This window comes from Puntigrus tetrazona, chromosome 7, assembly GCF_018831695.1.
Source record: "Puntigrus tetrazona isolate hp1 chromosome 7, ASM1883169v1, whole genome shotgun sequence".
NCBI classification, from domain to species: Eukaryota; Metazoa; Chordata; class Actinopteri; order Cypriniformes; family Cyprinidae; genus Puntigrus; species Puntigrus tetrazona.
The window spans coordinates 27,621,598-27,647,743 of NC_056705.1; the positions used below are offsets into that span (position 1 = coordinate 27,621,598).

Consider the following 26,146-nt stretch of genomic DNA (forward strand, 5'->3'; position numbering starts at 1 on the left):
CTCAATACACCACACACACACACACACACACACACACACACACACACACACACACACACACACACACACATACACACACATACACATACAGCCTTACTTACAATACAGGTGGGCTGTCTTACGTTGCAAAACAGAAAAACAACATCTGTTTCTTTCTTTTTCTTTCTTTCTTTATTGTTACAGAACAATCCCAATTTGTTTTTCAGTCAGTTTACTTTTTTTCTTAAACGAACAAACAAGTAATTAAAAACACTGGCAATTAAAAGGACATTTCAGACGATGAGACACATTCAGTCAACATTGAAAAAGTAAATAAATAAAAACCGTAATTCCTTCTTTTATTTTTGTTTCTTTCCCCCCATTATTACTCATATTAATGTCCTCGTGCTCGTATTAAAAAACAACATTAAAACGCAGAAATTAAAGGGAATTTTCAGATGATAAAAACAATAAAACTTTGAATTAAACCCAGATTAATTTCTTTATTTCTTAAAAATTCAAAGCTATTGACAATTACAGCGCTTCGGATTATAAAACTATTTTTTCAAAACGTTAATAATAATATTATTATTAAATATTAATAATATTATCATCATTACTACTACTACTACAACAGAAAAATATTTGATAAGCGGAATACTACAGAATATTTGATAAGCAGGTGATATAAATGTGTTGTTATTGTATATCAGGTATAAATGGTGATTTCTTCTCTTTTTATACTTAATTAAAATAAACATTTGTCATAATTGAGTCACTGAGTGGTTTATTATTTCAAAACGCTCCCATAATTTTCAAAATAGAGGTCCACTGGAATAATTCTCGAATGCTCCACACGGTGGCAATCTTTCATCTCCGTAGCCCCGAGGCTCACACCTCCAGCCTCTATTTAACCCAAATATATTCCAGACATCTACTTCAGTGATGGGACTGCAGTCACCATAAAAACAGAGTCAAAAGAGTGCAAAGAAAAATCATTACCGCCGTCATTCCCACGTCAATAATCCTCGCGCTTCTCGTCTTCTCCTGCTGAAAGGCAGCCAGAGTCACATGGCCTTTTGTATGACGACCAGTGCGCGTTTCATTGGCTGATTTGCTTGAAAAAGCATCCGTCGTCAAGACGACCAAGAGCCGCAGTCCCACTTCACTTGTCTGGAGGCCTTGACAAAGTCACACAGATCCTTTTTTACCTTCTGCTTATTGTTTCACTCTCTCCTCTCCCGTGCATTAAGAGGTAAGTCAACAGAGCAGATAGTGTGCTGTTTAAACTATATATATATATATATATATATATATATATATATATATATATATATATATATATATATATATATATATATAACTATTTATATATTCAGTATGCTGCAGACAATATGTTGAAGAGTCCTGAATTGAAACATTTTATATTTTTTTTACATGTTGCATTTGGAAAGTTACTTTTTTTATTTTGCCTGTGGTTGATAGGCTAAACAAAACATGCCAGCGAAGAATATAACTGTAAGAGTTTACCTGAATAATGGTGGCTGAGTTGCCAGTTCTTTATCTCTTGAGAGGTTGGGTTCGTTAAAGGCATTGAGCTTTGAGCTATTCGTCTGCTCGTTTGTTTCATCCCGGCTTTCATCACTTTCAGACTTTATTTGTGCCTTGTCTAACAAGTGCAAGATGTTCCATTGTAGATAACGGTGGCTGTAGCCCCGGGAGAGGTGTGAATGGTCCCCCCTCTGTCATGTAAATTAAGAGCAAACATCAAGTCATCAAGGTGGCCGTGTTGATAGTGAATCATAAAATATAGGCAAATGTTTTTTTCTGCGGGTCTTCTCCATCACCCGTGCAACAAGGTGGTATGATATCTTTAAATTATGAAATGAAATGCTTGTGTAGCATGTGAAGAAAAAACTTGGTATGTAAATGATGTTTTGCTGTATGTATAAATATGTCCCAGGAGCCCATCTTGGACATAACTGGTCCGAGCTTAAGTAACTGCTGTTCAGTTATTCAGTGCTTTAACCTGCTTTGTTTAGGGAGTTTCGGTTTACATTGAGGAGAGCTGGCCTTTTTATGAGTTATTGTAATAGTTTAGTGGCTCATGTAGCGCAACAACTGTTTGAAACATTCCTAGCATAAATGTAATATTACTATTGGTCAAGTCAGCTTTATTTGTATAGCGCTGTTAACAATACAGATTGTGTCAAAGCACTTAACAGTGTCAAGTAAGAGAATAGAGTGTCAGTCATGTAAAATCACACGATTAAACGCTCAGTTACTTTACTTGAACTTTTCAGTTAAAGGCATTTCGTTACCGAATTCAAAGACGTCATTGCAGCTCAGTTCAGTTTAAGTAGTATCTGTGCTATTAAATCGACGATAATCTCTGGAATTTAAGTGTCCTCAGCCAAGCAAGCCAAAGGTGACGGCGGCAAGGAACCAAAACTCCATCTGCGACAGGACGGGAAGAAAAAAACTCAGAAAGATTCATATTATTCCTATGAATTGGAGATTTGGGGTTTTAACTTTTGTATCAGCATAAATTGTGTTGCAGACAAAAATGGAATTGTTTCAGTTGCTGAGGAAAGCTATTACTTTTCTGAATGATCAAACTTTTTTGTAATGAATACTTTTATTCAGCAAGGATGCGTTTAATTGATCAGAAATGACAGTAAAGACATTTATGAAGTTGCAAAAGATTTCTGAATGAATGAATGAATGAATGATTTGTTTTAAGATATATATATATATATATATATATATATATATATATATATATATATATATATATATATATACAGTATATATATATATATATATATATATATATATATATATACATATATATATATATATATATATATATATATATATATATATATAAAGCAGCACAGCCATTTTCTATTTTCAACATTGATAGTAATAAGAAATGTAATAATATGTAATAATAATAATAATAATAATAATAATAATAATAAAAAAACACTTCCGAATACTGTTTTTGCTGTATTTTTGAGCAAATAAATGGAGCAAATTAAAAAACATAAATAAACCCTACAGACCCTAAACATTTGAATGCTAGTGTAAGTTTTTTGCCTAGTCCAAAATAAAAGCAAACAATCCCAGAGACATTTCAGGCATTTCACATTTATTATAATTTGACTTGGGTCAGTAAGCAATTGCCTAGCAACCAGCCACCTTACAACCTGTTGCAAAACAATCAGAAGACCTTAGCGACTGCGTAGCACAATTCTAAAAGACACCGCATACAACACCTTTATCACAGCAGCAATCTCTTCATGGGAATGTACCGCCAATGTTTTGTTTTCAGAATGTCAACATAGTTTCCAAATGTTAACATATTTTTGTCGTTTCATTCTGACATCCGAACTGTTGCAGTTAGCAGATGAATAACTTCCAGTTTGACAATAAACAAGTGGGATTTAACACACTGCAAAGTTTACAACCACTCTTATATGATTGCCCACACGCCCTGTAGTCTCACCATTCACGGGCATGTATTATATATCCAGAAAGTTATCAGGAGGAAGTTACTGAGTTTATAGAGGAAGTCGAAGCATTTGATCAACATACAACAAGCACAATTCTGATACACACATGTAAATACAATGTCAGGCCATTGAACCAAAAAAGAAATAAGAATGAAGCACTATGTCCGAGCTAGGCTAGTTTTACAAACCGCTTTAAGATCTTTGACAGAGTAATGACAGAGAAGGAGAGCAGGGCAGAGAGAGAGATAATGAGAGCACTATTGCTTGTGTTACCTGCGGAGGGGGAGGAGCATGGGAAGGCTGTGGTATGTGTCAGCATTGTAGAGAGCGGAAAGAGAGAGTCACTTTCAAGAGACGAAGCGAGTAGTGCGCCATTAATCCTGCTACCGTAGATACAGGAAAAACAACACCTGTTGGACTCTGACTCCTGTGTTACAGGTTAACTCTATGATTTTACATTAGACATGTTTGGGGACGGTACTTTTTGAAATATATTCAGCATGGTAACCAGGAAGGAGGACACACAGAAGCGAGATTTCAACTCTAAGGTAAATATAGCTTTCCGTCTGACCAGCAGGTTTGTCTAGTTAAGCTGCAGACTTTACAATAAAATGTGCCAAATTTTACGCAGGTACTTCCATCCTGTCTGGAAAGGAAAGCAGCTTGAAAGTAGTTGAAATCATGTTTGGATTATGCCCTTGATTTTAATCAATGAATTTAATCAGCTTATAAAATAGCAAGAATTAGTAGAAAATGGTACATATAGGTCAGCTTTGTTTCTATATGAAAGAAGTCTGTTAAAATAATAATAATTATAAAAAATATATATATAAATATAACAATTGAGGTTACCAGGTTTTGTAAAACCTGCTTTTATTCATGAAAAGAAAAATGCCTGAAGCGAATTAGTCATAATGGTTTAGTCATAAGTACACTGTGTGTTATCCACAGATAAAGTACTGTAGATCATGTATTGTTCTTCTTGACGCTTGGATTGTGAGAAGTGTCCGATACAAGCAGTGGTCAGGTCCTTCAACTTATACTGTCACTTGTGTACATGTAGCAAATTATTACTTTTAGTTTTTGTGTTTGTGAGCCATGATAACGAGGATCCATTTACGAATCGTGCTGTATTTCTTGATATTTTCAACAACACGTTTTTCTGACCATTCTGATGAATTCCGTGAAAATGCAGATCGAAGTGTGAGAGACTGGACTATTATAAAACAAGGCTTTTTTTTTTTTATGAACTAGCTTAATAGTTTAAATAGTTCAATTCTATAAATAAATAAATAAATAGCATAGAATAAGAATTATTCAAAAGAATAATTTGCCTTTTTGATACTTTGGTTCTGCTGTCATGCACCTTTGGCAAAAGCTCATGTAATATGCCCCACATAAACATGGCCATAAATAGTTTACCTTGTTGTTTTGTAGTTTCTTACTAACGCAGCGATCGATCTAAATGAGCAGATTCTACTCCGTAGTCTTTTACTTAAATCATTCAAGGAAATATCTAATTATGGAAATGTATATTAAAATTCTTCTGCGTTTCATTCACCTAATGAAATGATGTCATTGCTGTATTTGGATATGCAAAACGATCTGCACTGCTGGTCACAAACTACGTCAGTAAGGGTAAATGCTAGATTTCATATAATTGAGCACCCGCAGGTGAGAATGGTGAATTTTAATCTGTGCAGTTTAAATGATGGATCTCGAAACGCGTTTGAAAAGCATTAGTGATGAAATCGATGTGCGTAAAAAAAGAGAAAGAACAGTATATCTGATTTATGTTCCTGCAGCTCAAGGCTACGAATCATGTCGTTAATTTAGTGGAGAGGTTGTCTCGCTCCAAGGATGGGTTGAAAGAGAGGACCACTCCCAACATACATTTTGTGGTTACTCTTTATGGAAATTCCAGTAAATCAGAGATTCCCAACCAGGGATGCACATAATCCAATGGGGATTTACAAACATTTTTTACTTTGTTAAACATATTCACGATATCGCATCCAATTTAAGAAGTGACAGATCTGTAATGCACGGTAGCAACCTTTTTTATCAGTTAGATACTATTATACTTTTAGTCAACATTTTTAAAGGCGCCATATTGTGAAACCTAAAATTTACTGGCTTTTTTCATGATAAGCGAGGTCTAGGGCCTACGTAAGTACCATATAAGTTTCACAGTAAACTGTTCAGTCATCACCCAGTGCGTAAAAATGTGGCCGGATCTATTCGTCCGACATTCACTGAGCAACAACACAAAAACACGTCGAAAAGGTTAACTAGAAGAAACCAGATTGGCCAAATTGTAGCTTGCTTGTTTGTTACTATGAGGTGAATCGCGTCTAAAGTTATAGCAAAGAAAAAATTAACCGTGATTATCTAGTCACGATGAAGATGACTAGATATAGTTCTAATTTGAGGCTGTTGATTATGTAGCTGAATCTGCATTGCTTTGAACGAGCCGCCTCGTTTTTTCATTTAGCCAGTGCGGTGACATATTGTGACGCCGTTACAATTGATCAGCAAAGAGCAAGCCAATCAGTAGAGAGGTTCACGAATGGTAACTAGACAGGCCGAAATCATCCTGTTTTAGACAGAGCTCCTGCGAAAAACCCACTGAGATGGGTTTTGTTATTTATACTGCAAATACATAACCTGAGGATATCAAAATCTAAAATAAAACTCTAAAAAGGTGTACAACATAGGACTTCTTATTTAAGTATTACTTTTTACAACTTATTTTACTTGCTTTTTACTTTTTTTTATTACTTTCCTCATCCTTTTTCGTAAAACTCAACTGGAATTCTTTAGCAGGAAAAGCAAGGTTGATGTACCTGTAATGCTGCATACCAAAGGTATCTGACTTTGTTTGGCGATACTATTTACCTGTAGTCGTCAATGAACTCAGTCGAGAGGGAGAGAGTACACTCCTCCTTTTGCACACAATGGGGATGGTTTAGATATGCTGTTCTACGTAAGCAGGCCAGTTTCACCCCTTTAACACAAGAAACCTAATGCTTGTGAGACACATCCCTGAGCCTGGTTCTGGCCGGTTCACATAACAAGTGGAATTCAGACGGCTTAAACATACTTCTTGGTTCTCAAAGTTCACTGAGTGAGAAAGCCATCAACGTACGGATTCTTATTTGTGTAGCTGAACTCTCAGATGACAGTTCACGTCAAATAAGAGAGTCTCCTATAGGTCCTTCAGCTGTCAAACATATAGAGGTCTTATGACCACAATGGAACATCTGTCATCATCAGGCGGAAGAAAGAGCGTGAAACCTGTATTTCTAGTTTGCCATATGTTTCTAGTAGCATGTGCATCTCCTGGCTACTCCTGTAAGCCCATGTTGACAGGGAAACATGAGAAAATGGATGTTTTTCCCAAGTATATTTGCACACCTTCAAAAAGGTTCAATTCAAACAACGGAATTCCAACTTGAATCATGAATTGAACTTGATGTTTAGAATATGATTTAAAGTGTAACCGCTGATGCCGGTTCAGTTTTCTGTTTCATCACGTAATGCGTTACTCTAGTGAGTTTAGTCAGTTAGAACCACTGAATCTTTGATGTTCCTGCTCATGGAACTGGTTTAGGGTTAATGGTTTTAAATTTCTGGAATGGAATGTTTCAAACTAGGCTGATTTCATGGGTCTCCACACTTCATGGCAGATTTGTGCTTAAAAGAACGGAGACTGGTATCTACTGCAGGTCTGCTAATGGAGGTGGATGGTGTATGATTACAGTCACATCATCAGATCTGCTAGAAACAGAAGTTCACAAAGCTTGCTGAGCAAACATTTTTGTAATAGTTTTCAACTGTAAAAATGAGGTAAGATGTTGTTAATATTAATTTTATTCTATGTAGTGAAGAGGAAAGCTATTTAAATGGCATTGTGTGAAAAACTCACTATTGACATGTTAACAGAACTTTTCGCTTTACCTGTGTAGTTTTCAGAATAGAGGAGTAAAACGAGATCCATTGCATAGAGAGACTACTTTAAAACATAAATTATACACGGTTTTAACACAATTTGAATTCTGAAGCTGCAGTAAAGACTGCTGTTTCCACAAGGAAGCAGGTTTACATGCTTGATAAATCTAATGGCTGTGTTCAGCAGTAAGAAGTGGAACTAAAAGCTACCATTACATTAGAGCATTGTGTTTACTGTAGCAAGTATTGTACGCTAATGATAAGACCGTACTTTAAAATATAATAACCCCGTAAAAACATAACACCTCCTTAGCCAATAACGTACTGTTTTTCACTGCTGTTAATGACATGTACAATAAGAGGAGTCATATAATTATGACAAAGATAACGCAGTTAATTTGCACTGCTTACATTTTTTGCTCCACTCCCTCTTTAATTTATTTTCTATGTAAAGATGACCGTTGTGGTGTGTCTTGCTTTTTAAAGAATGCACAATTTTATCTAATGACAAAATGTATCTATTTTACTAGGTGTGCAGTTTCGTGAGAATTTGTTTGATTTTTGAAGAAAAGTAAGTCTGAAAGCCCACCTAAAACTCGGCCTTAAACTTAACATCACAGGAATGTAAGCAAAGTTTAAAAAAAGCATATGAATGAGATTAGTCACCAATCTGCCAAAATGTACAGTTGCTGTGAATTGCCATGAGAGTGTGTTGGTTGCATAGCTAATGCTTTGCAGGGTGTCACGTTTGAAAGCAAAAGCACGTAAAAACTGTAGTGTGCTTCTTCATATTCTATCATATCTAACATCACAGTTTACTAATATTTTACTGCTGATGTGTAAAAGCTATGTTAAAAATAATAATTGAGCTTAAACTGTCACGGTCATTGTGGTGAAATAAGTCAGTGATTACATTTAGCCTAGGTGTGGCTTAATCAAGCCAAAGACATGTTATTTTTGCCGTAGTAAAGCATTGTGAAATACAAGCCATGGAACCTGAGCCATGTTCTGTGCTGACACCACAGACAGACAACATATTTGTCTTGCCTTTCCCCCTTAGCTCTTATGGCTATTGCCTTTTTGTCAGATTAAATGATCTGGTTTGACATGCAGAAGTGTTGTGACTGTGAGTACAGTATACACATTCTTTGAGCATGTGAGAACAGTTTCAAGGTTTGTAGGAATGTGAAGGTTGGTTAATGATTGCCTCAGGAGTCAATGTGCAGGTTGACGACATGAGTCGCGCTTTAACTCACTTCACAGAGCATTATTTAAACACAAACAGCCAGTTTAAGAGTGCTGCTTCTGTTCATTTGCCAAAAGCAGCGCTTCCTTAAAATGGACACATAATTCACGATAACTTTGAAAATAGGGCTGATTGCTGTTGTCAGGACATGCTCAAAGGGCAGATAAAATAAAAAACACTTTGAGGATGTTTTTTGATCAGTGACTTTTCATGAATGTGTTGGCTGAAGGAGTTTATTGGCTTGCATTGCTGAGGTGTTTTTCAATCATTTTACCATGCATGCATACTTCTAGGGAAATGTGGTGTCAGATTAAAAGTGATCATGCTCTTTTGAAAGTTCTTACAGTTACATGACATGAATGTTCATCACAACACATCTCTATAAACATTATCTAACAGTAACAATGTTTTTTAACTCATTATGCTATTCATTGGTTTAATCCAAAGACACACTTTGACTTTATCTTACTTGTAAAGCAGCATTCCTCAAAACCAAATGCCAAAATACTTGGAGTGTGCTATGTCTCTCGTTATAGTTTCGGTTAGTTTAGTTTGTTTGATCTATTAAACAGTAAAAGTAAAAATGTTCACATCTGAAGTAGCAGAATCTGGAATGTTGTCAGTTTAAAGTGTGACCTGAGCTGCTTTACCACTTCATTAAAAGAAAATACATCTTAAAAAGTACATCTCTCCAAAAAACCTTTAAGAGTGTAGCTCATCATCAAAACTCAAGTTAAGATATTTTGTAGTGAAACTTGACAGATTCCTTTCCCTCATACAACCAAAATGTTCATATATACATTAAAGTAACCATGAACCAATGACGTTTGCAAGCAAGATTGTACTGCAGTTATTCTCTATACCGTAAATAATTGTTCATTATTTTAATTATTTTATCTGTTCAACAGAGCCTTGTCATGTAGAGAAGCTCCTTACTGACTTTCTCACAGTCATGGAGCTGAAGGTGTGGGTGGATGGTATTCCACGTGTCGTCTGTGGCCTATCAGAACAGACATCTTGTCAGGATGTAGTCATTGCCCTTGCCCAGGCAATAGGTAAGTTATTGAGCCTCTTTCTCTTTGATTTGCTCTTTGAACAGCTAGTGCGTTTGTATTTTAACGTTCACTCTTAATATGCTCTTCAGGGCAAACTGGTCGTTATGTTCTTATCCAGAAACTGCGGGATAAGGAACGGCAGCTTGTGGCCAATGAATGCCCATTGGAGTCCCTGGCTAAATTGGGCCAATTAGGCAATGAAGTGCAATTCATCCTACGGCGCACCGGTCCCACAAGCAGTGAAACCTCAGACCAAGGTAGAGCCCCACAATTACCCAGGCCTCCAGATCCAGAGCCCTCCAAACTCAAAGAGCCAAAAAAAGCTCTCACTTTCAATCTGGGACCCTCCACATCACCCCGAACTCATGTAAAGCAGGTTGAAAAAGCACCCAGAGACTCCCAAGCCCGAGGGGTGTCTCCATCTCCGCCCTCGTCTCTTGCCCAGGCTGGTCCATCCAAAGACACACTTTATCAGCAGATACTACGACAACAAGGGCAGCTACAGTCTCTGCAGGGACAGGTGGATTCTCTAGAGAGGGAGCTGAGCGTTTGGGAGCGGGCTCCTCCTCCAACCCTTTCCCCTGACCTCCTTGGGGAAATGGACCACCTACAGCAGCTTTTAAGGCGGAACGAGGCAGAATTAGCCCACGCGTTGCACTGGGAAAATGAATTTCAGTCTGAGGTTCAAAGAGAAAAGGACATTCTGCGGGAAAAAAATGATATCCGTTTAGCTCTAGACAAGCACAATCGAAGGTTGCATGACACAGACAGCCAATCAGAGCAGCTAGAGCGAGATATCAAGCTGCTTTTTGAAACCAAGAGAAATGGCGCGCTTAAAGTCAGACCCAGTGTTGAAGAATCTGTAGTTATAGCAAAAGAACAACTGGACAATCATCAGCGTCAAGGGGCAGATCTTCAGGCATCAGTTGAAGATATAGAAAAGGAGTTAATGCTGGCAGAACAACAACTGCAGGTCTGCATGTCTGTTTTTATTTTACTCTCAATGTTGTGTACTTGTCATATTGTTACTGTTTCACAAGAACAATTTATTTATTGTCATGTATAAAACATTTAAAACCAACCTGTCCACCAACCAATACACCTGTATAGGTTGTTTGTCCAAATCCCTGAATTATTACTCATCAGAGCGTACTACAATTGCGCCTTTATTGGCGACAGGGCATTTTCATACTAATGTCTTGTACTCCTTTATCTGCAGCGCAATTTCGGGTTTCATTTAGCACAGTTCGTAGTTATACAATGGCATCTAATCATGTGATCATGCGATCATGTGTTTGATCCCAGAAAACGCACATGCTCATAAAATATATATGCACGATTCCTGTAAGGGGTGGGGTTAGGCGTGATCATTCATATGAATTACACCTAGTAAATATGTATGAATTACCATGAGATCAGTGTAAAAAATAAACATTTTAATGGGTAATTAGAGTCATACGTCATTTCATGATGACAGGCGCAACACAACACTGTCATTATATTTACGCCTGCTAGAGGGCACTTAACTTTAAAACATAAATATAGGTCCGTAATAAGGTGCTTGCACAAACAACCTATAAGGTCGTGTTTTGTTGGAGGCAATGCTCTTTAAAACATGGTCTCGCTGAGTGGGCAAGTACTACAGTTTCCCAAAAAGGTCAAATAAATGAAGTTCCACAACGTAGGTTTGGGAGAAGCCTAATCATTCGGGTCTGTCAATCATCATTAAGAACCTATATAAGCAGCACTCATTGGACTGCCCCAGCACCAATTCCTCCGGCATCCTTCCGTCTTCCCTTCTCCTCCGCTTTTTTAGTTATTCTCCCTCTAGGTAGTACCTCAACGGGACGGGGTTGATCTCAGAGGTCAAGCTCAGCCTCAGGTTCGAGCCTCTATTCGGAACAGCAAGCCAAGTTTGTTTACCGTTAAGCATCAGGACTGGATGGGCAGGCGAACTGCTGTCTAACATGTATACCTAGTGATTAAAAAAGATAGTATATGCCAAAAGAGTAGTGTGTCTATATTAACAACATCTGAAAAACGTTATGAAAATTACCTGATTGATGCTTTACCATACCGTGAGGCCACTGAGAGGAATGACAGCTGAGAAATGGTGCAGCCGACACAATACATGGCATGGCCACGGCAGATGTAGTACACCTAGATTTCATTCACTCTAAACACATTAACGCTATAATATCCACCTTATTTTGCAACATGGAAGTAAAGCATGAGACATTTTTTGAGAAATGTGCAAAACTTCAGATTCATTAACCACTATATATATAGAGAAGAACTGTAATGCAAAGTGTAGTAAACACCTGTTTTTAATGGTCCCTAAGCAAGTTCTCAATCAGATCTAGTACCTACTGAGTATGCGGTTTTACATGCAGTGCGAACAGTTTCTATCCTGCTACTACTAAAAGGCTTGACTGGTCAATTTTGATATTCAGCGGTCTGATAATTTGTCAAATTTGCCACCGTCATGGAAACTTTGTATATCAGCCCGATCAATAATTCACTCACACCGGTTCTACTTTCATGTCTCGTGCTCAGACAACACGCTTATACAGTGCCAGTTTGTGCCAAAACGGTCAAAAGGGCCTTTTGTGCTACTATTACATTAATAATGTTACCGTGTTCGTCTTATTGCTATGTTGCAATGTACATTTTTTATTTGCAGAAGGTTTGATGATAAACTGATGGGATTTCACGATTTAAATTCACAATTTCACGTCCACCTATTTTGGATGACCCTGTCAGGGTTTTAATTTGCGGTAATGACTTGCTGACAGTACAGAATACACTTAAATAAAACGTCTTTGTGCTAGTTGTTGAATCACACCAATACATTAATTGCGGTCACACAAAAGCATGTTGTGTGCTCACCGTGACTAACCGAACCTCAGGGCACCATACACACTACCTCACTATTGCTTCATTTGTTGTCTCACTCCCATCAGCAAGGGCAGCACAATATTCATTCATCCTACAGGTTGTTGTCATTGCCAACAACACTAGTCACACCTTTAAAGGTTGAAATAAAACTGAGCACGTTTATGGAAAATAAAACTAGACTGACGCTAGTACTGCAAAGGCAGCATCTTTAAGAACTAATATGTGATGATTAAGCAGGAAACATAGCAGGTAGCAATTATTACTGTTCATGGTAGCAGCGCAATGCCTGAAATGACATTTAAGACACATCACAAGGACATTTGATCTCACTGTAGAGGTTAGGTCCGTGTGGGTGTTTCATTACAAGAAAAGAGAACTGAGTGATAAAGGAACGTTGCCGTTTGAAAGTCATTGCTTCAGTTTTTCCTCCAACCCAACATTAAATCTCTCTTATGTTCCCCTGTAGGCTAAAAGCATGGAGCTGGATGATCTGAATAAAGAGCTACGCCAGTGTAACCTGCAACAATTCATCCAGCAAACAGGAGTCACTCCAGCACAATCCAATCAGCAAACCGAAGAGATCGATTTTGCTCTCCTCAAGCCTGATGGACAGAGTGATGAAGGTGTTTAAAATTACATTCAGTTTTCACAAGCCACTAGTTAACAAGGTCTTTTCTTCTATACGTTGGGATAACACGTTTCTGGTGGTTTCAGAGGGACATTATCTGTACTCAACTAAATAACCCCTTATGTGAGGAAAATGTATTTCCTAATATATGAATGATTACTATATTATATAACATAACAGTATATTAGAAATTGTACAGAATAATATATTATGTAAATATATTACAATACATTAAATAATACAGGAGCAATCGCTGCTTTCATATATTTAAAAAGTATGTATATTTATTTATAATCACAATATATGTCATTTTATATTCAGTAACACGCTTTATAATATATAGATATAGTACAGCATGTGTACAAATATATATTGAACATATATACACTCATGCAGTATGTGCACATTCAGTAAATGTGTGTGTGTGTACATATATTCTCATTTATATGGGAACATCTATGAGCAAAATATACTCATTGAAGGATAAAACATTATGAATATAACATTTAAAATGTCTAAATATATGTCTATGTTTCAGCATATAGGCATTTATTGTCAATGAATATATTTCTGTATGTTGAAAAAATATAAGCACTAGTTTTCAAAATATGGAAATGTATTGTGTAATATACATTATATTTTGCCATTTATTCCCTTATATTATTGTTTCATAAGGCACCAATGCTGGCAACGCTTAACAGTAATGTTTTTTGTGTCTATGATAGATTCTAATTCCTCCATCTTGGAGTTTAACCCTCGTACCACCGCCAAGCAAATTTTGGGGAACCCCCGCAGCCTCCAGAACCCACTGGTCTCCAGCCTTCATCCAGAGGGTGTGTATGTGTGACACACAGCTTGCACACGCTGCCCTCTGCTGGCCTCAAACCTTCTGCTTGTCCGCCTCTACCTCTTCCCGCTTCCCAGAATGCACAATATTTCACCTCCTGTCCTCACTGGTGGCTCTTCCCCTTGTCAAATGCGCTGTTTCCGATCAGACAATTCAACTGTACTGCCAACGAGACAGATTGCAGACATTTATATTTATTAGTTTCTTATTTTTTTTGCCAGAAAAAAACTAAAAAAACACTGTTCTCACTGTGTTTTTTCTACGACGAGATAGCTGCATCTTGCTGTGTGTTAATAGTGACTGTCAAACTGCAAAAAAAGTAAATATATAATGATCAGCTTCCCGTTTTGCTGAAACCTGCGCTGCCTTCGGGTTCTTTCATGGGAATCTTGAGCCGGTTGCTTCCTGGAACAAGTGTTTTAAGTAGAAAGAAATGAGTTATTAATTTTCCCATCGTTCTGTGGAACTGTCTCCAGTGGATGCTGTTGAAGTAATCACGTGGCTGTACAGAAATGCCACAACAGACTCAAGGTCAGACTGTCTGACTGTAAATGGAGCATTTAGATGTTTGATTCTGATCTTTTATGCTGCTGTTTTTTAGGCTAGAGCTTTTTTTCTTTGTCTCTGTTTACATTTCTTCTATCCGTCAGTCTTCCTGTCTGCTATGTGAAACTCCCCCCCCCCACCAGTGTGCTGAACAACATATAGCATCCTCCATGAAGTCCAGAACCTCACTCCATTTTGTGTGTGTCTTGCAGTCCTGTCCTCAAGAGAGACATCGTGGCGATAAAGTCTGGACTACAACCTCGAGGAATTATTCACTGTTCACTTTATATTAAGTCTACTTCATTTTGTCTGAATATGTTAATTATATTATCTTTTGTATGATATTCTGTGAAATGCATTTGTGAGCGCAATAGTAAGTCTATGTAAATACAGTGCTGTCTTTGTAATTATGAAACATTAAGATTTTTGAATGTATTTTGCATATATTTCATAAACTAAAACCATACCAAAATAAAAAGAAACGATTACAAGATTTTTAAGCTTATTATTATTTCCACAATTTGGAGAGTCAAATACAAAGAAATAGTTTGCATGAAAATCCTTTAACACCAAAATCAATCATGTTATGTCATGGTGAATCACGCAGGGGTTTTCCTGAACATAAACATTACGTGAATTTAGTGATACATTAAAAGTCAGACCATTTAAAAAGTAAAATCATTTAAAAATGCAATGTTCCTTAGCTACTTCTACAGTATATATCCACTGTTGCAGTCCTGCTTGGTCTACATAGACTCTCATAGTCTATGTAGTCTACTTAGGAATTATATGGTTTTAAGGCAAGTTTGTCATCTCTGTCCCTAAAGGTCCACTTTCCTGCAGAGTTTAGCTCTGGTCAAGATCTGGTCAAGGTGGTCAAGATCCCCTGCCTCAAACTCACTAACCATGGCTAGCCTGTTCAGGTGGTTTTTTTGTTGTTGTTTTTTTTTAGCTGATTGTGAAGGAAAGTGGATTTGTGGGCCAGGAAATGACATTTGAGCTGACAAAAGTCTAGTGAAGAATGAGTCATTAATATTTGGGAATTTGAGAAAGTCTGTAAATGCAATCTACTATTGTTGTTGTTGTTCACTGTTAAGGCTTATGGCATGTCTTAAGGATAATAGGTGCAGCTAATCAAAAGCATTAAGTAAATGCGGTATTGTTGCGTCACGCCTTGTTTGGTATGATAATAGGGTTATGTCTGTATATAGCCAATGTGACTACCTTAATTTTTTCTGTGTCAAAAAAATCTGCTAAACAGCGGGGAGTAGCCAGGATATTTCCATAGGGGTGGCCACCTCCCTCTAAGAATTCATAATGAGAGCATTTTGCAGCGACATTTCCAAAAAATATTGTTCTCTTTGCTAACATACAGATACATTATTTTTTGGTTTAGCACTTCTGGTGTTTCTTGTTTCTATACCTGTTTCTTTTGTTCTCATTTTTACTGCAAATAGTTTGTAGTTCCTAATTTAGTCGTTCTATTGATTAGCCTTCCCTGTGTGTATACGCTCTCTTGTTACATGTCTTGCGTTAATGTTTATGGTGTGTAGTGTTTTCATCTGTGTTTATTTAAAAGTTTCATCTACCGCTTTTCATTCTGCAGCTCTTTGGATTCATACTTTACAAACCCATCATTTCTATACACTTTAAATGTGATCACTCTGACATATTGAAAACAATGATTAACAGAGCTTTTTAACTGAATAAAAAAATGATGTTCATTTGAAATGTTTTAAGCCATAAAATAGTATTAAAGTAAAAAAAAATCCATTCAAATGAATCAACTGGGCGAATAAATCGAAGGAGTCTGTTGAAACTTGCATTAAAGAAAAATGTTTTCCACAGCCTGACATGCATACAGCAAAATATATATTTTTTCCCCATATACAGTCCTGTGTCAGATAAAATGTGCTGTCATTGTGATACAAGGCGAGACTTTTTAAACACAGCTGAAACTTTGCACTCTAACTGAAATGCAAAGAATGCATGAAAACATGAAAAAAAATCATTTGACAAATGCCTGATTAAATTGGTGGAAAGGAATGAAGCAAAGGATGTGACGTATGCCAGGTGTGGTGGGCCGTGCCTATCCAAGCGCGCACACACACACACACACACACACACACACACACACACACACACACACACACACAGCAGCGAGTAGTGCACAGACACACACCGGAGCAGTGGGCAACCGTTTCTGCCGTAGAACCTGGGGATCAGTTGTGGGTTTGGTCCCTTGCTGAAGGATTTCACCTCAATCATGGTGCTGTACATTCACTCCCCTCAACAAATCACTGAGACACCACCTTTTAATTACAAATGTGATACTCTGGGGCAGTTTCCCAGACAGAGATTCAGGCCAAGACTAAATGGGCCTTTAAACCAGACTAACAGAAATCTGAGAAATAAAAAACCTTGTTCTTATTTTTTTTAAGAATGCCAATACAGTTCTGACCACGACGCTTCACCTTGACATTATTTTGGTTGGTTGGTCGGTTGGTTTGTTTGTCTTTTGTTCCCCACTGCTACTGTTTCCTTTGGATTTGCTTCTCAGTTCCATACAATTAAAAGTTTTCTTGGGGAACTCTGTGGTGCTAATTCAGTCCCATGCGTGTAACGAGTCTATTCATCAAAAATAACTAAATAATAATCAAAATAAATAAATAAATGGTGCTGAGACATTTCAAAAACCATGAATGGATGATGATAGAAATGTATTTTGTTGTCGAGCTATACGAGTAATATCCCATCGCTACTTTAATATGCACATTGTTTCACATTTTAGTCGGATGAGGGCAGTGCCGACTCGTTTTTAGATGACTGCGTAAATCACGTGACAGAAACTGAACTAGACGCTGCTACTTTTTACAGAAAATGAAAGTAAAAATCTGCTGTCCTGCTCAGTTAAAAGTCCGTCCCTGCTTTGCTCTATGAGACATAAGGAAGTAGATCAGCTATCTGACACACAGACGAGCGAGAGGGTTTCTTTAGCGTCTCATCAACATGCCCCTTGTAAATGGTATGCTCCTTTTTCTTCATCTGTAAGAAATGCTTTAGATGCGCTTAAGTAACGTGATCACATCAGTTAGGATTCTCTCGAGGTTTTGCTGTATCATTGTGATGGATATATCAGCTAGTCCTAACGAAGTGACATAGTTTTAATCATTTTTTAACCATTTGTGAAAGGTTTAAGAAAAAGACGTTAGGAGTATGTTGCTTCTAAAGTTGAAATAAGAATGATTTTATTATAATTATTTTTATTACATTAACGATAATATTACCATAGGAAACCAAAACGCCAAAACAGAAGAAGACTTTGCTGGAAAGAAGCTCAAAACGCTTCCCAATGAGCTTCTCCAGAGGGGTGGAGATGCAGTAAAGGTAGATCTACAGCGGAACAGACTCAAACAAATCTGTGGTATCACTCAGCTGAAAAACCTGACGGAGCTCAACCTGTGCAGGAATGAGTTCACTGATTTCCCCGCGGACATTAGAGGGTTGCGCCAGTTGGAGAAACTTTATATCAATCAGAACAATATCAAAACCATTCCAGAAAATGTATTTTCCTCCTTGGAGAAACTTCGATTTCTAAAATTGAGTACCAATCGGCTCGAAAAGCTACCCCAGGACATGAACAGGTGCCAGCATCTCAACTACCTGAACCTGTCTAACAACTGCCTGAAGAATCTGGATCCTCTTGTGGGCCTTTCTCAACTAACAGAACTTTATGTCGAGAGGAACCAGTTGACAGACCTTCCAGACCTGCTCTTTCAAAACAGTAGCTTAGCTCTGTTCAAAGCTAATGGTAACCCTCTTAGAAAGCCCCCACAGGGGGTCTGCGCAGGGGGATTGAGAGATATCCAGAGTTACTTTTCAATGCTTGAGGCGAACGCCCCAAATGAGAAAACTGTGAAGACTATGTTTTTGGGGACCTCCATGGCGGGGAAATCCACTCTGTGCCGCAGTCTGAAGCAGGGTTGCCCTGTAGCAGTGGCAGAGGAGGATCGTACTGTAGGGATCGAAATCAGTGAAGTTGATAATGAGGGTATCCGTTTTATCTTTTGGGATTTTGCTGGACAAGAGGAATACTACATCACCCATCATGTGTTTATAACATCTCAAGCATTTGTCATACTTGCCATCAACCTCTCCAGGTAAAGCCCTTTTTCTGCTAGATGTGTAATCTACTTTAACCACTAACATATACAACTTTTTGACAATTTAGTCTTTTACTAGCAAACATCACTACTACTACAGATTGTAATTTTTCCATTGTGGACTATGAAATGGGCAAAACCAAATATTATACAGATTTGGGGGACTTTTTCCACCAAAAGGCAATGCATTAAACTTTTCTCTCTCTTTTTTTAGTTACAACATGGATGCTCAGAGTTTCAAGGAGAATGTGGCATTCTGGATCAAAAATCTTCAGCTTAAGATACCAGACTCAGTAGTTCTGCTTGTGGGCACTCATGTTGACCAATGCACAGATGAGAATGATGTGAATGAAAAGAAAAAACACATCGAAGACCAGGTGAAGGAAATGCTTGAAACACATAAAATGAATTTAGACCAGCGTAAGAAGAACCTCCAGGATAAGGAGGACTCGCCTTTGTACTATGACCAGATAAATCAGATTGAAAGGCTCACTGAGAACAAACTAAAGGTAATTTGGCTTTGTAGCTGCTGTTTTATAATCTAATAGAATTGAAAAAAATGTGCTGCCACAATCTCCTTTTATTTTCAGGTACTTGATTTTGTACCTATAGACTGCACTAAAGAGGAGGACATTGTCAAGCTACGTACTCACATCAAAAACGAGGTTTTGAACAAAGCTACATTCCCCAGCATAGAACAGACATTACCTAGATGCTACTATGAGGTGGAGAAAGATATCAAAGAGCTTGTGAAAAACGGCGACATTGCTGAGCATGGTGAGTTGTCATTTAATTTATTTAATTTTTTTTAGATCACATGGTGTATGGTGTGTTCTTAGGTTTTCATTCTGAAATTTGCACCTATTTTCAGGAATTGTGACTCAAGACACCCTCTTGTATGAACTGAAGAACAGACACGTTACACTAGATGATGACAAGCTTAAGTTAATTCTCCAGTATCTTCACCGAATTGGAGTCATTATGTGGTACAAGGATATTCCAGAATTGGCTGTTTTTTTGTTTGTAAAACCATCATTCCTCATCTCATTGTTCAAGGTTCATGCAACAAACATTTAAACCACAACCGTGAAATGTATCTGAATAGAATAAAATAACCAGTGTATGAAGTTCTTCATCGTTCATTTTCTTTTAATTCTGTTACAGACCATTGTGAGACACGACCTAGTCCAGGAACTGAGCAAGATTTCCCCGGAGCAGCTGAAGTCAGAAAATGCACTTTTAGTACAGCAGAAAAGATGGATCAGCGACTATAAACACAGAGCATCCTTAAACAATGTGGCTATCAGGATCCTGGTGCGGACTGAGCTCCAGAAGAATTATGGCACTACAGAACAAGAGCTAATTAACGAAGTGGTTGGGTCTAGTAAGAAGGAAGGAAGTCTCCTTTCACTACTAAAACACTTTGACGTGTGCTTGTCGACCAAACATAACAGTCCTCTCAATCCAAAAGCCAACGAATTCTGTCCGAAGAAAAGCTGGGTGCCCTCAAATCCGATTGTGTACGAGCCAGATGCTTGTCTGTTCCCAAGTTACCTGCCAGACAACAAACAAGTAGAGCAAAAGTGGCAATCAGACAATACAGAGGACCTAAATATCCATGTTTACTTCCTACCCGAGATACCACATGGTTTCTTTCACAGGTGAAAGCTTATTATGCCTTTCTCTTTCATAGAAAATAAATACAGGTCATTAAAGAAGATTTCTGGTTTATTCACTCTATTAGCTGTCCTGAGTCACCAACCCAGACACCCTGATGTTAAAAAATGAATTCAGACTGATTTGAATGAAACTAGTGTTCCACATGTATAACTAGTAATGACATGTAACTGATGATTGCTTTACAGGCTTGTCATCAGAGTGTGCTCCTTATACTCTCCTTACTGGATGGGAAAAGACCAGTGTGTGCTGTGCTGTGGTGACAGACGCTTTCTGCTCAGAGAACGCCATGACGGGGACCAGTTCATTGAGATCCGCTGCAAAGAGACTGAGCGTATGTCACCTGTTTTATTGCATTTTGTATAGCAATTATTTTCATTTGTATTCTCTCAAGCAGATACTTTGAATACACATACACTACTCTTCAAAAAATTGGGCTTATTACAGAGTCGGTGCTCAGTGGTGACTATGTCAAGGTGATCTCCATCAGATCATAAAACTCACTATTAATCTGCAATGGTTATATGTTGCGGTCAAATTTATAGCATGATTTTGGAGTTTTTTTATGTTGGTTCGTATATTTATATAATTTATACTTAAATATATTTAATCATTTTGCTTCCTGTAGTTGAGACTTCAGAAGACTTCCAGAAAGCATGGGAAGTGATAAGGCACATTATGATACGGCTGAACAAACTGACAGAGCAGTGGCAAGGGCTGTACCTGACTGTCCACAGTCCCTGTAAGTCCAGCGACTGTGACGAATACTTTGAATGGAACGACTGGCAAGAATGGTTAGAGGAGTCAGGGGCGAGCAAATTTAATATGTAAGTTGCCATGAGATTTGATCTCTTTTTGTGCATTCTCATTAAACCGTTACGTATTTGTTATCAAAGAAGGTTTGACTCGTCAAATGAAATCAGGTGAACAGTGCGTTTTGTCTTACAGAGGACTTGAGGAAAAACAAACGTGCCTTAATGGACACCAACGAAGGACTGAGTGGCTGTTCCCTAGGAGTAAGTGCATTTATTTACAGAGAAACGCAACATGCATTTAGTCTCCTGCTTTTTATAATTCTTAAATATTTCTGTTTTCAGCTCCCGATGCTCGCTTGACATGATGGGAAAGGCTGTTGAAGCCCACAAACGTGTCATTACTTATGTGAAGCACAAGCTGAACATATGTTAACGTACTGTAATTAATACCGACTTGCACAGACATTGCAATTGTAATGTTTTCAACATGTTATTACATAAATTGTAATAGCAATAAACGTAGCCTTTATAATACTTACTATAATGAATATATTTCTTGACCTAGCATGGAATGAATGATTGTATGTTCTCCAAAATAATGGAATCGAACATTATTTTGGGGAGCATGCAAACGTTTTGAAGTAATTGTTCCTTGGACATGTTGTCTTGTAGAAACATATCGTCTCCGCTAGGGGGGGATCTTTATACATTTACCTTTCACAATTTGTTTGAGGACTGTTTTTTGGGGTTAAGGTATTGCTGCTGTCCATGCTTGAACATGCATTGGATTGTTCAATAAAGTTATCCAGATGCAAAAGTATCATTGGATTTATCAAAGCTTCTTTCTCTCTGCCATGTGCTTTGAATTAGCTACAAAGTCAAAAGCAGGTCTACATGTTTCTCTCGACATATACATATTCTAACAAAGCTGAGGTTTAAAGTAAATTATTTGATTATGGTTTATTTTAATGGTTCCATTTAGACATTCTGTTGACTATAACTTTGTAACTACACATCATCTAACTAGTATTAGTGGACTGTTACGGTTAATAAGTTAATATGCAAAGTGACCCAGTTTAGTCAGAATGTCTGTTGAGGGGCCATAAAAGTAACATTAAATATCAAAATAGCACATATTAAGCACAGTCTACTCTAATGACTTCCAAATGTCTGAAAGGACCATTAAAATAGTGTTACCAGCTATTTTTAAAGTATTGTATTTTTTGCAATACAAACTTTAAAATGTATTTAAAAGCCTTAGCACTTTTACCAATATTCCATCTGTTCATTCACGTTCAGATTTTTACTGCACTGTAAAGTATAGCAAGCTGGCATTTTCAGTCGATCTTGTTGATAGTGCTTTGCTATATACTAATGACAGCTCACTTGCAGGAGCACACCCGAACACATAGAGACTTACCCTAAAACAAAACCCTCAGACAAACTCTGCATTGTTACGTTTTTAGCCCTGCTTATATATGAAAACCCTGATTAACAATCTAAATTACCAAATTTTCCAATCCATATATGAATGTAGAGGAAGTTATATGCATTCAAAACTTTCATTTACATCTTCGCCTGCCCCTAACAAAACTGTAGAAGAGACATAGTCGTGGTATCAGATGGCAATATACACAGTAGGCCTATACTGAAATTCTTATATTCAGGAAAAAGTTTTGAACCTATGTCTATTTAGCAGGTTATCCAAAGCAACCCCGCAGACTGACAAGATAAACAACGGGCGGATTATAGTAACCCGAATGTCTATAAAGTGAACCTAACTCCATGGTTTTCTTTGATATCAACGGTCAACACACTTTTTAAGTTCCATAACGCGGAACATACGCGTGCGCCGGGTGAGCCTTATTTCCCAGAGATAGGCAGCGCCTCATACGCGTGGCGCAGTGAGCGCACAGAATAGTTCCTTTGAGTTTGTCAAAGCCACGCGCCCGGCGCGCGAAGCCTGAGCAGGGGATTCATGCAGGGGGCGGGTCTTCCTTTGGGAGCGTGCGGCCAGAAAGGGGGGTGGAGGTGTGGCGCACGTGTAGAAAAGGGAGAGCAAGTTGCTTTACCCTCAAATCGTTCGCGGAACAGGTGAATCGCTTCTTGCGAGCCACGCGAAAGGCACGAGAGCGGCGCATCACTCGCAAACTCCCCATCTATTTATCTATTTATTTCCCGCGACATGGAGGCGACTGTCATCGCTGCGACGCAAATGGCTCAAGATGCGTTTTACCAGACTTTTTCGGAGACCCTCGCACCTCAAGCGAAGCAGGACAGGGAGTGTAAAGTGCTGAAGAGACAGCGCTCGAGCAGCCCGGAGCTGCTCAGGTGCAAGAGGAGACTGACCTTCAACGGACTCAGCTACACCATCCCTCAGCAGCAGCCCATGGCGGTGGCCAGACGCAACGAGCGCGAAAGAAACCGCGTGAAGCAGGTGAACATGGGCTTCCAGACGCTGCGCCAGCATGTGCCCAACGGAGCGGCCAACAAGAAGATGAGCAAAGTGGAGACGCTGCGCTCGGCGGTGGAGTACATCCGAGCGCTTCAGCAGCTGCTGGACGAGCACGACGCCGTGTCTGCCGTGTTGCAGTGCGGCGTCCCGTCTCCGTCGGTCTCCAACGCGTACTCGGCGGGCTCGGAGTCTCCTCATTCGGCGTATTCCTCCGACGAGGGCAGCTACGAGCATCTAAGCTCTGAGGAGCAGGAGCTGCTGGACTTCACCACATGGTTCGACAGATACGAATCAGGTAGGGGCGAGTTTTTAAGCGTTTTACACTTTTACAGACCCTCAACTACAGTGGCCGCCGAGTTTAAAAAGCAATTCGTGCCTCCAACACTTTATTATAACATAGCATAATCATCAGAGTGTTCTGGAGTCCTTTTTTTCTGAATTGCGGTCATTTTGGAGATGCGTGTGACTCATGGAGGTTATCATTCTGTTACAGGTGCTTCACTCTCTACTAAAGACTGGTGCTGAAGGGAAGGTGCAGAACCTGTGATACGCTGCCTGCTGGTGCCCATAAAGGACTTGAGGTCATTGACTGAGCACTGGACACACAGAGGGCATTTTCCAGCAATGCACACAGATGCAACACTTTGCGAGTTTCCAAATGTTAGAACCGCACAGGACTTGAGGCGTGTGAGGAATCTGTACCGCTGACTTGTGTCTCGCCACCCTGCTTTCAACATTTTGCCCTGTTGAGGCAATAACGTGTAAATGCAACTGAATGAGCCAGTTTGTTCCTTCCATATTGTACAAATAACGAGGTGACCAGTCGTAGTTAAACGAATGAGGAGAAATAGTATCAGGTCCCATATACGGCGTCTGTTAGGGGATACACTAACGTTACACTAGGAAGCCCACAGGCAACCTGTATATTATAATATTTTGTGCTAGATATGCGGAAACATTTTTTGTACTGGGTGAATAACTTTTGTATCAAAGTGTGCACTTGTGTGTTTTTATACAAACTTGTGTATATGCAATTTTTTATGAAGAGAAACCCTATTTTATGTAAAATAAAGACTTTATTTATTCATTTAATTGTCTTGTGTGGTTAAAATCAACTGACTGATAACTTGCAATAACTAAAAAATACTTTTATTAAGTTTGACAGTTAATAATCCAAATGGCACAAATGTAGATACTTAAGCACTGTATAAATAAGTACTGATTTACTTTGAAATTAAACGCTACAAACACACTCAGAACATTTTTTACCTAGCAACTGCTAGTGAGTTTTACAATTAATTGCGAAAAAGTATCACAGCGAACAAGATTTTTAAAAACATATTCCGCTGGTCTTTCTTTTATTTGCAACTGCTTTATCTTTCATAAAAAAAGTGGTCTTTGAGAAGTGTCAGCATGGTTTAATTAATGGAGTCATTTACTGTATAACCACAAAGGAAAAGTGACAGGCAGCTGTAGACGGGACACAACCTTGGGATACAGTATGTGAACAGTTAATTTTTAAGCAACAACAAAAAGTTCAAGAGTAAAGCAATTTATAACCCCTGAATACCTTTGTGGTGTAACCAATGTGTCCGTCCCAACCTATGGAGGCTGTGAATAGACGTCAGCAGAAGACTAATGGTGATGAACTAAATGTCCTGGAGGGCATCCAAAATTTCCTACCAATCGTTTTTTTCCGTTCGCTTTTTTCTTTTGCTTTTATAACGTATATAGAGGGGTCTTATCAGCACAGATAAGGAGATGGGTTTAGAGTTGTGCAGTTCTAACTTTCCCCATTTAAACCCGGCAAAAAGCAACCCCGTTCTTGCTTTAAATGACATCCTTCAAAGTGCTCCAAATGCGAGTCAACCCAAGCACTAAGGTTCTGAGTGCATGAAAATTAGCATTTTCTATTGTGCGTGTGAAGTTTGGATGCGCTGTAAGGCCTTTCGCCATCATCCAATCAGACAGACCCGTGCTGATTTTGAATGGCCTCTGATTTAAGTGACACAAAAGCACTTTTGTGTGAGGGCTACACCATATTCATCACATAGTGCCTTCAACATAAATCTGATTGGATGTCTTGGGCACTTTGATGTCGCTCCAGTGTACGAGTGGCATTGTGATATCTAACTTCAGTCTGTATTGCTTTTTTCCGCACTTAGAGCAGGAGGTCCTTTTAATTTGTGAAGAGCAAATTCATAAAAAATGCTCCTCTCTAATAAAACACCAGCAGAATGATTGACACTACTTTACAGACTTTCACACAAAAGGCTGATTTGGGTCCAGTGACAAATGAAAGGGGCCGGGTGCGGGCCTCATTCAGACTAATTTTAATCTTTCAGTCCCTCTGTTTTTCTCTCTGTCTCTTTTTTCGGTTCTCATTTTGAAGATCATACACTCTTAAACACAAAGAGGGGGGTTTCAC

The 26,146-nt window shown here is 38.4% G+C and overlaps 3 protein-coding genes and 1 long non-coding RNA gene across 6 annotated transcripts; 3 read left to right on the plus strand and 1 right to left on the minus strand.

The window, feature by feature from the left end:
- Positions 1-322: 322 nt before the first annotated feature.
- On the minus strand, positions 323-3,874 carry LOC122349501. Its single transcript, XR_006251460.1, has 4 exons — positions 3,771-3,874; positions 2,301-2,436; positions 1,510-1,721; positions 323-1,160 (listed from the first exon to the last, which is right to left on the minus strand). It is a non-coding gene; the product is annotated as an uncharacterized LOC122349501 (long non-coding RNA).
- rassf7b (Ras association domain family member 7b) lies at positions 1,214-15,161 on the plus strand. 3 transcript variants are annotated; one of them, XM_043245551.1, is made up of 6 exons: positions 1,214-1,234; positions 9,603-9,749; positions 9,839-10,722; positions 13,114-13,270; positions 14,001-14,108; positions 14,881-15,161. In XM_043245551.1, the coding sequence occupies exons 2-6, from the start codon at positions 9,647-9,649 to the stop codon at positions 14,910-14,912; spliced, it is 1,284 nt and encodes a 427-aa protein (XP_043101486.1). In that variant the 5' UTR covers positions 1,214-1,234; positions 9,603-9,646; the 3' UTR covers positions 14,913-15,161. The 3 variants fall into 3 exon arrangements, with proteins under 3 accessions (XP_043101486.1, XP_043101485.1, XP_043101484.1); XM_043245550.1 differs by lacking the exon at positions 1,214-1,234 and adding an exon at positions 3,853-4,045 and having other exon boundaries at positions 9,600-9,749; XM_043245549.1 differs by lacking the exon at positions 1,214-1,234 and adding an exon at positions 3,854-4,045.
- Positions 15,162-17,555: 2,394 nt separating this feature from the next.
- si:ch211-210p4.6 (malignant fibrous histiocytoma-amplified sequence 1) lies at positions 17,556-22,104 on the plus strand. The gene is made up of 10 exons (XM_043245533.1): positions 17,556-17,693; positions 17,961-18,828; positions 19,046-19,340; positions 19,422-19,608; positions 19,703-19,887; positions 19,996-20,492; positions 20,697-20,842; positions 21,137-21,335; positions 21,457-21,524; positions 21,606-22,104. The coding sequence occupies exons 1-10, from the start codon at positions 17,678-17,680 to the stop codon at positions 21,626-21,628; spliced, it is 2,484 nt and encodes an 827-aa protein (XP_043101468.1). The 5' UTR covers positions 17,556-17,677; the 3' UTR covers positions 21,629-22,104.
- Positions 22,105-23,249: 1,145 nt separating this feature from the next.
- On the plus strand, positions 23,250-24,809 carry ascl1b (achaete-scute family bHLH transcription factor 1b). Its single transcript, XM_043245561.1, has 2 exons — positions 23,250-24,013; positions 24,212-24,809. Exons 1-2 carry the CDS (start codon positions 23,449-23,451, stop codon positions 24,241-24,243), a joined length of 597 nt encoding a protein of 198 aa, XP_043101496.1. The 5' UTR covers positions 23,250-23,448; the 3' UTR covers positions 24,244-24,809.
- Positions 24,810-26,146: the final 1,337 nt, after the last annotated feature.